General features: G+C 32.7%; 1 protein-coding gene and 1 long non-coding RNA gene across 2 annotated transcripts in view; one reads left to right on the plus strand and one right to left on the minus strand.

Annotated features, from left to right (window-relative positions):
- The window catches only part of LOC134802534 (uncharacterized), a 43,812-nt gene extending 34,157 nt beyond the window's left edge, over positions 1-9,655 (minus strand). The window contains exon 1 of the long non-coding RNA XR_010145857.1: positions 9,497-9,655. This is a non-coding gene — a long non-coding RNA (uncharacterized LOC134802534). The remainder of the gene's footprint in view (positions 1-9,496) is intronic.
- Positions 156-3,094, plus strand: LOC134802298 (uncharacterized). Its single transcript, XM_063774882.1, has 2 exons — positions 156-408; positions 487-3,094. The coding sequence occupies exon 2, from the start codon at positions 539-541 to the stop codon at positions 2,279-2,281; it is 1,743 nt and encodes a 580-aa protein (XP_063630952.1). The 5' UTR covers positions 156-408; positions 487-538; the 3' UTR covers positions 2,282-3,094.
- Positions 9,656-11,696: the final 2,041 nt, after the last annotated feature.

The raw sequence follows: 11,696 nt of genomic DNA on the forward strand, positions 1-11,696 counted from the left end.
TATATTTGTTTAATAAATACAAATAATATTAAAAAAATGATATTTTATATTAACATTACAGTAAGTAATTAAAATTTTCATGATTTAAAAATATAGCTGCTGCTCAAACCTTCGTCAAATATTGATGTACCATGTACTTTGCTACCCGTAAAAATTAAGAAGTCACTTAGTTGATGACCTATTTGCATTTATGCTTCTTAATACAATGACTACTAGCGCTAAGAGGGATGACGTAGTGATTTTCAATTTGGTCGTGCAGTATACCATTTGTTGTCAATCTAGAATCTTTGTCGCAATTTTATATTTTACATTTCGCAGGTATTCTGAAATAAAACATTGCATTTTCTTTGTTATAATGACGTGATACATTTAATTACTCTTTGTTACTCGCTGGAGGATTGATAAAAGGTAACGATCGTTCAATAATTATCATCTACACTTCTCTTTGTTCGTGTAGCTATTAAATGAAAATATTTTTGTCACCAGCTGATTGGTACGAGGCGTATTTTTCTGCGATAGACGCCTTAGATGGACAAAAATGGCGTTTTCTCTCAGGAAGATGCTTTCTAACATCAATTATTTCGGCAAACCAGGGGATACTGGGTACGAGGAGACCAAACGGGCGCAAAAACATTTTGGCGAAACATCAGAAAGCATAGATTTCGAGAGAACGGAGCCCGACTCTACATCCAGGTATGCAACAAGCCTTAAATTACCCGAATCAGTCAAAAATTTTGCTGCTAAGAAGTCTTCTCTCTCAGATACTGACATCTTAAACGTCCCTGAGACGCCAGTTTCAAAGAAAGCTAAAAGAAAATGTAAAAAACTGAAGGTAGATGTAGACGCAAGAATTAGCGATAGCCAGGAAAATTCAGATGACACCCCCAGCGAGAACACACCTAAACATGTGCATTTGGAAATCCAGAGTGCTGATATATTCAAAGACTTTGATTTTAACAAGTCATTTGATTTTGGTTTGTCCGATGATGATTCTGATGATAATGGTGATATCCAGTCTCTCTCAGACCATTCGGACTCCGATGGTTCTATAACATCACGAGAGAAAGTCAAAATGTGTCGCAAAGTACAACCAATTCAGGAAGAACAGTTGATACGGTCCACCAGCCTCGAGTCTTTTGGAGACGTGGAGTTGGATAAGAATGAAGAAGAAAGGATCTCACTCCTTCTCAACTATCAAAACAAATTAGAGAAAATTGATTGTTTCGTGAAAAAACTTCTGTCTGATTTCCAGTTTAATATAGAAGTCTCTAAAATATTTCATTGCCGATCTCTTGTGCCAACCGTACCAGGGGGTGAAGTCAAACAGCCGAAGATGCTAGATGCCGCATTTGTCGACAGCCGCGCTCCAAGCCCTTCAGGCCCATGGAATGTCATTGTCGAAAAAGAAGACGTTATTACCAAGCAGAAATTTAAAAAGCAGCTCATGTCTGTGAAACATACTATAGATGAATTTGTCAATTGTTATTTAAATGAATCAAAAGAAAGAAAACCTTTTACAACTAAACTGAGGAGTAAGAAGAAAATGCGACATTTTGATTTTCCAGATCTCCGTGAAGCAATGGTTAATCTGTTTGGCACAGAAGAACAGGACACAGATCTGTGTGACTCCAAATGTGTCTGCAACTGTCACTCTCACTCTGAAACCGACTCGGGCTTGACCTCCAAATCGGATGAAAGATCTCTATCAAATCAGTCTATAACATCATCAATCGGTAACTTCAGCTTAGATTCGTCCACTTTAACAGCTTATTCCGAATCTCTTGATCAAATTGTCAGCTACTGCAGCTTCCAAGACACAAGCCTGTACTGTGACTTGCTGCAAACACCAGCCATTGAACGTATCACATTCTACGTACAAGTCCACAGTGTTCAACTCAAGAGTGAAGCGAGCAATCAAGAATTTGAGTGCAAGAATGTTATAAAATTCTACTGCCCAACTTGCAAAGTCACCGAAACTGACGAGAACAGTCTGCTACGTCACATTTTGAGCCAAACACATTGTGAGAAGATACATTTCCAATACAAAACAGCATATATTAAGAAGTGTGTTGCTGCCGGAAAAGAAATACAGCCAAGTACAGTGCTGAATCCAATGACAATGTACCGGGATGTTAACAAGATTGTCTGCTTTGGAGAAGCCGTGTACGCCTGCTCTCTGTGCTTCGAGAATCCTATCGCTGGCGAATCCATCCTGATGGCACACATTTCAGAGCCTGAACATATTGAGAGACGAGAAAAGTTAGATGAAATCATAGAGTAAGTGCATGGTTTTTTTTATTATCTTAAAGAGCATGTGTCAATATTCTACTCAATAATATTTGTGCAATCAAATAATATTAGCTTATGAAGTAACCCAATTTGATTATTTCAAGCATAATACACACAGTTGACTCAAATACACACATACTCTTTAAAATTGCAATGTAATTTCAATGATTTAAATCTGTCAAGAAAATTATAGCTATGTAAATTCTAAATTCATTACAAATTAGAATTGCATAGATTTTTTTTGACAGAATTGTTGGCTTTGCAATAACTGTCGAAATGTAATTTGACAGTATATCGCAATGCTGTTTATTATGTTATGCAGTTTCTGTCCTTTTATTTATAATAAAACACAAAAATGATTAAAGAAATACTATATTGGGCTTCCTTTTAATCAAAATACATTTTAAAAACTAAATCAAAGGACAGAAATATAATTTATTTATGTTTTTATTATTTACATACTCTGAACTCTAAAATCAATTCTAGTTTCTTTTCTAGACTTATTGGTTACCATATTTACATTTTTACACAAAAATAATAATAACTTTAAGTAGTATCCTAAATCTAGCTCAAATATTTACTTTTCTTCAATTCGAGTTATCTTTTATTATATGCCTTTTTATTTATCGTCCTTTTTACGAAAAAAAAAAGCGGTTAATGCCATATTGTTGTTGATATAAGGTTGAAGTTGTTTTTGTTTGAGTTTGCTGACCAAAACCGCTAGATGCCGCTACTGCCTATGCCTACCAAGCATACTATTCTGACTATTTATTACTATTTCTAATATGCCCCGAATATTACACAGTTAAGCGTTTAAATTTATTTTATTTGAATTAAATTCACCTATTTAAAGCTATCCTTCGTAACATCCAAGCAATTAATTAACCTCAATAATAAAATAATACAAAGTTTTTTTTCACAAAAGATAACACCTGCTATCTTCTGACAACTACTTACTTATCTTTCGACATTATCATTGATTTTTATGTAAAAATCAATTATTTTCTTCTTTATTTTCTCTTAAATATCTGCTAGATTAAAAATCTTGGTTCGGCACTAGCGGCCTCTACCGGACGGCGCAAACATCTAGGTGCTCACTGCCGAAACTCAAGTTTGATGTGTTCATGATATTTCCCGCCCATTTTACTGAGATTTAGAGAAATTAAGGCCAATCGATAAATTAGTACCGACGCGTTGGTTTTCTTATGAGTCTTGTAGACATGTGGCTATTCTGAAGTTGTTTATGTCCATGGGCGACGATGACCGCTTTCCATCAGTTATGCTATCATTTTAGAACGACATTCTGAAATAACATCAACTTTGACATGAACATTCAGGCAACAAGTTGGCAGGAATTTTGATATCCCAGACTGGCAAGTGATATTTTAAACGTCAAACATCTATGAAATTATGACGTTTAAATAACACTTGCACAGTCTGATACGATATTAAAATCGCTGCCAACTTAACGTGGTCTAATTCTATGTCATGTATGTAAAGAAATTAGAGTGAACAGAAGTTTTACATTCAAAACGTCTGCTCTATTTTCTTTGTATAACAATTTTTAAATATAAACCCAGATATATAAGCTACATTGTCTACTGCGGCGGTAGCATGGTAGGTTTTCTAACGCCTGTCACTTGCATACTTGTTAGAACGTGACAGACATGGTGACAGGCGATAAAAATGCGACCATGCTACAACCGCTGAAGTCTATAAGAAAACGAATCTGCCCTAATTTATTTTCAAAACAGGGTTGACTAAAGACTTACCACATTTTGAAGTTTTTTGTTCGTAATCTAAGCTTTTAGCACTATTGTGTTAGTTAGAGTAAGCACTATTAGCGTAGCATAAGTAGCCTATAGGTGAAAAAGCATAATTCAAAATTCGAAAAAAAAAAAGTTTTTTTTAAGTATTTTGTAGTATGTGATTCTCAAATAGACGAGATAATGGCTTAATTCATGTAACATGTGTTCATATTGACATTTAGTACTTTTTTTTTTACAATACAACTATATTTTTAATAGTGACCAATTTTGGAAAAAAAAAAATCTATTTTGCTCTGGAATTTGGTTTATTTTTTTAGATTTTATTTTGTATTCTGTAGTAGTATAAATTACACAATAGAGACATTTTAACATCTAATTTTATTTGTCTTAATTTAAATATAACAAAAAACTTCGAGAAATACGTTTTCACTGAACTGAAATAGTTTTATCGAAATAATGAATTAAGCCACCAACTAAAAATGTCAAAACTGTTAATAAATATGATCTCAATCCTGTAGATAATCCACCCAACCCAAAAGACTGATTATTTTGATGCCACTGTTGAAAATTTGAGGTTATAAGTCAAAAATTTAGTAAAAAGTTACAAATTAACGTTTTAACAAAAATACTGTTGTCATATGAAAAAAAAAATAGAGAATTTATACATGGTTGTGCATTTAAAAGTAGATTGTCCGTTGTTTTACGAAATTTTTGACTTATTTCATTATACTGTCTCGCCGCCTGTTCGTATTCTAAGATAATATACAATGTGTATGGTAGAATTAGATATGGTTATTGTAATTTTAAGATATACTAACGCTATCTATATAAAAAGTTAAATATAATTAAATAGGGACAGTAGTTATAAATGGGATCCACTTCTATTCATATAAACAAATTATGTAGCTCAATTTCTCTTGTTATATTGCAAAAATACCGTTGATATTTTGTTTTCTGATGACTTGAAAGTTCCATATTTATAAACTCGTAAGAAACAAAAAGGCACGCAAGATTTTATTCGTATTATACAAGAACACAATTTTGCAAGAATTATGTAAGTATTTTAATAATTAGTAATCAGTTTTATTTACTATACTTATCTAATATATCCTTCACTTAAGTCTGAAAAATGTAGTACGTACACGGCAGTAGGTTAAAATGTTCGCGACCAAGTCTTATAATTCAAAACAATAATCAAATAATCACTCGAATACGAAGTCACTTTAGAATAATTATCTATTTATTAAGATATGCCATATTCTCAAACTCTGCTTTAAAGTTAAAAGTCAATTTACACATAAAATAGAAACGAAATTTATTAAAACGATGCACAAAACATTCCAAGAATATGTATTTAATGTAATCGTTTAAATTAAAAAATTTTAAAAAAATATAATAAACACTACGCTTATGTATGCATGTCTGCTTACTTTGTTTAAGAGGGCATTTAAAATACAAATGGTTCCAATACTGGGGTCGTCCGTATTGTAGGATTAACATTTAAATAATAATCAGATTTAAAATCATAGCTGCCCCCAATTTTGGAGTTAAATGCGTATATAAATTAAATTTCATATTTATTGCTCTTTTTTGAAGTCTTATCGTAATGCCTTTGATTTTTTTTAAATCTAGTTTTGAAAGTGTTAAAAACATTATCTTTTTTTGTTACTGTAATTTAACAAATATGGTACCTACATATGTTTTAGACTATAGATTTCGACATTATGTAAATATATCAGTTGTTTTGTATTTGGTTACTTCCTAAATTTATTTTCTTTCTACAGAAAAGAGGATAATATGATATTTATTTCATACGCAGTTAGCTCTAAGCTTTTTTCACATTGATCCAGACGGTCAATAGTTGGATATTGATGCAGTTTTGACGTAACAAGTAAAACCAAATGATTTTAAATTGATTAATTAAATATGTACACTAATTTACATCACATCGCACTATTCGCAGTAACAATAGAATCTCAAGTCCCAAGTAAATGTCATTTTATTGTATTCGTTCGTTAAGTATTTAAATATGTACAATAAGGGATTATTTTCTGTAAATAATCACGGAATAAAAATCAGGTTACAATTCACATCTACAGAAGAATATTTTGCCTTTTCGTAGAATTTTGGCACTCGTTGTTTATTCTTATTTCGTAATTAATTACAAAATAATGTAAAATCCTATATGCAGCCTCAAATTTAATTACGAATATCTAACATGACAATATTCAGCGTGGCCTATATTTTAGTTGAATTGTACAACTATAATGAAAAGGGACCTTATTGTCGATGGCGCTTACACCGCACAGCGGTGCGCGGCATTGTATTTATATCGGAGCATCGTTAATAATGGCGTAAGCGCCATCGACAATAAGGTCCCTTTTCATAGAAAACGTCACATATCAATACAATACAATACCACGATCGGATCAATGTGTGTCAAGCTTCATTATAGATACCACTTTAGGTGCTCCAATCATCCACACGGTGTTCAAAATTCCAATAGTGTTTGGTGCCTTTCAGCCTTGCCCTGTCGATTAATTGCCTTAAATTGATTGTAAAAAATGTTGGACCACACGGAGCCTCTGAAAATCTCACAACTTTTTTCACCAATGCGTGATCAGATCAGTTGTGCCACTTGTGCCAGTACTCTTCTGTATCCCTAGTGTTAATTTCATTCGATACAGTGACGTGACGTGACGTACGCGTTTAAATTAAGTGTCATTTTGTATAGGATTTTGACCAAAACCTCCCGCTTGGCGCGCTGTTCAAAATCCCATACAAAATGAGACAACGCGAACGCAAATCACGCTATCAAATGAAATTTAAACTAGGGGTTCTGGATTATCAAGGTGTTTTATCGACACGTATTCGTCTCTTTATCAGCTTTGTGACAGTGAGACGAAGGCTTCCCGCGATAAAATTATATGCTAATGAGTGTCAGGTCTGTCTGACAGGTTCAAGTAACCCGATTAATAGTAGCGACTTAATCGCGGTTTAGAATATCAGATGATAATACCTACATACTAAACTAAAAGGCTAATACGAAAACGATTTTTAACTTTTTTTTCATTTTTTTTAAAGAAATATAAAATATTGACCAGAGGTACCTAACTTTACTATAATCTTATAATTGTAAAACTTACATTGATTGTTTTTTTAACGTTCATTATGATTATGTATATGTATGGTAAATTTCACATACACACTATTATACAAAAATGGGGCATTATCTATGAAAAGGGACCTTATTGTCGATGGCGCTTACACCGCACACCGGTGCACAGCATTGTATTTATATCGGAGCATCGTTAATAATGGCGTATTAAGCGCCATCGACAATAAGGTCCATTTTCATAGAAAACGTCACAAATGGTCTTTTATTTATTTGTAATGAAAAAAAAAACAAAAACAACGCATTTGGTGATTTAAAAAAAAGGGTAGGATTTGGGCATAGCTTCTTAGTACCTATTATTAAATTAATAAAAGTTAATCACTAATATAAGTTTTGGTATTATACCTTATAATAAGTAACTTCGGCATAATTATAGTTATTCGTATTATATATAAGAGCATTAACGGGCAATTTTTAATTAGTCAGAATATATGTAAGATTCTCAAAATTGTTCACATGGTCACATACTGAGAATTAAAATAAACCAACTACTTCTAAGGATGCTAAAAAACTCTGTGATTTTTAATGTTGATATCCAAATTGTTGTTATAATAGTTTTTAAAAATACTAAAAGAATTGGTCGTATAGTATTGGAGACATCTATTCCATATTCATCACAATTTTTTTATGTTCTACAGAATTTAAACAGAATTTTGCACTTGAAATAAAAATCAAGAAAGAATACGAAATTCATACGTAAATTTTCTTAAAAGCAGTAAAAGATTAAATCTTGTCAAGTGACAATACTTACCTAAATCTTTTACTGATTTTAGTTGCAGCATTATAAAGACAATATGGGGCATTATCTATGAAAAGGGGCCTTATTGTCGATGGCGCTTACGCCGCACGGCATTGTATTATAAATTATAACGGAGCATCCTTAATAATGGCGTAAGCGCCATCGACAATAAGGTCCCTTTTCATAGATAACGTCACATATGTAGGTAATACTGCGATTTAAAACAAACTATTTATAAATATATATAAAATGGTTTATCTCCGATATTATGCGCCCTAAAACGGCACCGTAGAAAGATCCAACCGAACTTTGACTATGCTAATTTCCATTTTGACTTTACTAATCTTTTTTCTAAAAGGTTGGGTTTTTCAACGGCGTCGTCTGGCCGATTCGGTACCGTATCTGTGATCTCCAAAGTCGTGTTCATATCATGTAACGGTCGTTTCAAGCATTGTCATAACCTAAGTTTTATGTACTAAGGTACTTCTCTCGTATTGTATCCTTATTTTTAATTAAGTGTAAGAGTTAAACAGCTTACGCAAACTAATTCAAAGTTTGGAGTTTACTAGATTATAAAAGTCTTAATTTTCGTTGTTTCGTTACTTTTTACAAAATGGTGCTAATGTAGCAAGCACTTACACCCCGTCTGGTGTAGAGGGTGTCCATGGGCAGCGGTAATCGCTTACCATCAGGCGATCCGTCTGCTCGTTTGTCTGTTTGTTTGTGTGTGTGTATCATAAAAAAAGAAACCCCATGGCAGTCTAAAGAGTAATAAAATTGAGCCCCTATATATATGTATATCTTTAATGAGATACCTACTACAAATACAAATAAAATCTCAATCCAGCTAGATACAAAATAAAATGTTACCTGCATTGAATAATTTTGTAAAAAGTTACAAAACTGCGAAATATAAGACTTTTTATATAGGGTGGCCAAAAAATAAGTGTATTCCCGTTGCCAAGGAGGTTTTGGGATTATACTGATGGGACCAACCTCGAAATCGCGAAAAAAAATTTGGCTGTTTCATACATTTTGGCTGGTCCATTTTCTATGGGAGGGTACTTTTTATTTCGCCATTTCGGGGTTGGTCCCATAGTAAAAGTTGCTCAGTATAATCCCACTTATTTTTTGGCCCCCGTGTATATGAGTATGAAAAACATCTGTTAAGTACCTATTAATATTCATGTTTTATCAGGTATCTGATTTACATAAATAGTTTCATTTCAGGTCTATCATTAAATCATTATTTTCTGTTCACGCTTTTCTAATATCTTTCTACACATAGGTTTGTTGTTTGTGTCAATGCTTGCAACGACTGACTGTTGGTTATTTTTTGACTGTTATCATTTTCGTGGGACACCGGTTTTCGACTGATTAAACGTGTGAGGTTTGGAATTTGGCGTTTTATTGCACCCTTATTTTACTCAAGATAACTTCTCGGACTTTTCTGGCTCGCTTTACCACACTGACAATGATAATTTACCGTACATTGCTGGTCCAGCAGGCAAACTTAAACTAGACCATGGTATAATAATATACTCCGCCTGGTACTCTATTCCCGTCTTTTCTAGGTCACCTAACTGACACAAGCCTACGTCATCATGCGACAGCGCTATATGATAATATGCGATAGCGCTATATATAGCGGCCATGTTATTGTGACGTAGGCCTGTGTCACTCTGGTAATAGAAGACCATGTTTTATTAGACCATGAACTAGACCTACCATCGTTACTTTATGTAAGCCCAGAAATGTAATAATATTTAATTTTCAGTTGAAATAGGCGCCTGTTCTTTATAAGTGTAACTTTATAAGTGTGTTTGCCACACGTTCGCATGCATATTTCATTGAAATCGCCGTATAGAATCGATACCTATACATTAAATTTAAATCCCTAGTTCCCTATATGCATTTTGTAACTACAGAACATACCAGGCGGCGTAGCACGGTCGCGTTTTTATCCCTTGTCACCATGCCTGTCACGTTCTGACAAGTATGTAAGTGCGAAAAGGACGCGCATAGTGATAGACGATAAAAATGGAACCGTGCTGCGCCCACAGAGAGAATTACTTTTTCGATAATTATTTGCAGGATACGACAGGTAAATAATACAGACAATTGTTCATAGACATTTATTTGCCAACATTCAACAATTCAAAAATACAACAAGTACAATTTTGACACTTTAAGGAATATAAGACTTCTAAACAGTTACAAATTGTATTTATTCAGAAATTCTACAGAGTAAATGGACAACAATACGAGTATAGTGTGATGTTTAAAATACTACGGACATAGAACATGTATATAGAAGTAGACTAGTCCGTGATATAGATTAATGTAAAGGGTTACATACAGTATAGTATAAATACTGTATATGTATACTGAGTATACATATACGCTCATACACAGCCAAACTTAATACCCTTCTTTCTTAACACCCTGACAGTCAAATTACTCAATTAAATATCACATTCATTAATTTTTAATTATGCACACAATGACGAATCTGCTTCATAAAATACAAATAACCGATTGTGTGCCTCGTCAAATTTAATACAATACTGTTTTATGTTTCGACATTTAATAATATTTATTTTATCCACATTTAGTGCCCTCAATAAATTACATAAGTATTACAACCTAACAACAATGATTAATAAGATTAATAAGGTATTACGTTACGTATTTTAATTTTGGGTACGCACGTATTTTATAGTGTTTACACCGCTATATGGGGCATTATCTATGAAAAGGGACCTTATTGTCGATGGCGCTTACACCACACAGCGGTGCGCGGCATTGTATTTATATCGGAGCATCGTTAATAATTGCGTAAGCGCCATCGACAATAAGGTCCCTTTTCATAGAAAACGTCACATATAATATTTGTGGAACATATGTGTCTGTGTAATATTACCCCATACATAGCGATAGCATAAAATGAGCACATTATTACTAGTACTGACCAAAATTTTCACAATAAAATTCAAGTACTTAAATATATAAGACTGGCCAGTCTTTACACAAAATTGCAAGTATTATGCTTACATAACGCCTTAGCGTATTGATCTCTGTTCCGTAACGCCATAAACTCAACTTTGTATGGAGATTGACAGTTTTTATTATTAACTTGTGTAGATATGTACTCGATGACTGTGCGTAAAATAAATCCATTACAATAATATTGTAATGGATATATAGATGGATAGAAATATTGTAATGGAAATATATTATATTTGTAGATATGTAATAAATGTTTATATTTCTGAGTGCTTCTATAATATGTACAGTTGGGTAAGTATATGTTTATTCAATGGAGCCAAAAATTGTATTGTTTATATATAAGTATAACTATTTAATAGGTACCTAAATGATTAATTTGACAGTTATTGTAATTATACAGATTATTATATGTAGGAATATATTATTACTATGTTTAGCAAAATTCAGAATAATTAACACATAATATGTAAGATATTTTTTAACATATTTGTATATTTTTCACTACAGTATATAGGTTTCATGTAACATATAATACTGTAAAGACGAACAGCTATTATTTAAATCTTAATACATATGTTGCAAAATACCACACAAATTCCATTTTTTTTTTAAATACAGTCATACTGAGGAACATACATATATTCTCAATTTGCAAATCACATGAAATAATGAAATTGAAAGGAGGCTTTTACAATACGCAAAATTGAATTCTAAT

This window comes from Cydia splendana, chromosome 24 (genome assembly GCF_910591565.1).
Source record: "Cydia splendana chromosome 24, ilCydSple1.2, whole genome shotgun sequence".
NCBI classification, from domain to species: Eukaryota; Metazoa; Arthropoda; class Insecta; order Lepidoptera; family Tortricidae; genus Cydia; species Cydia splendana.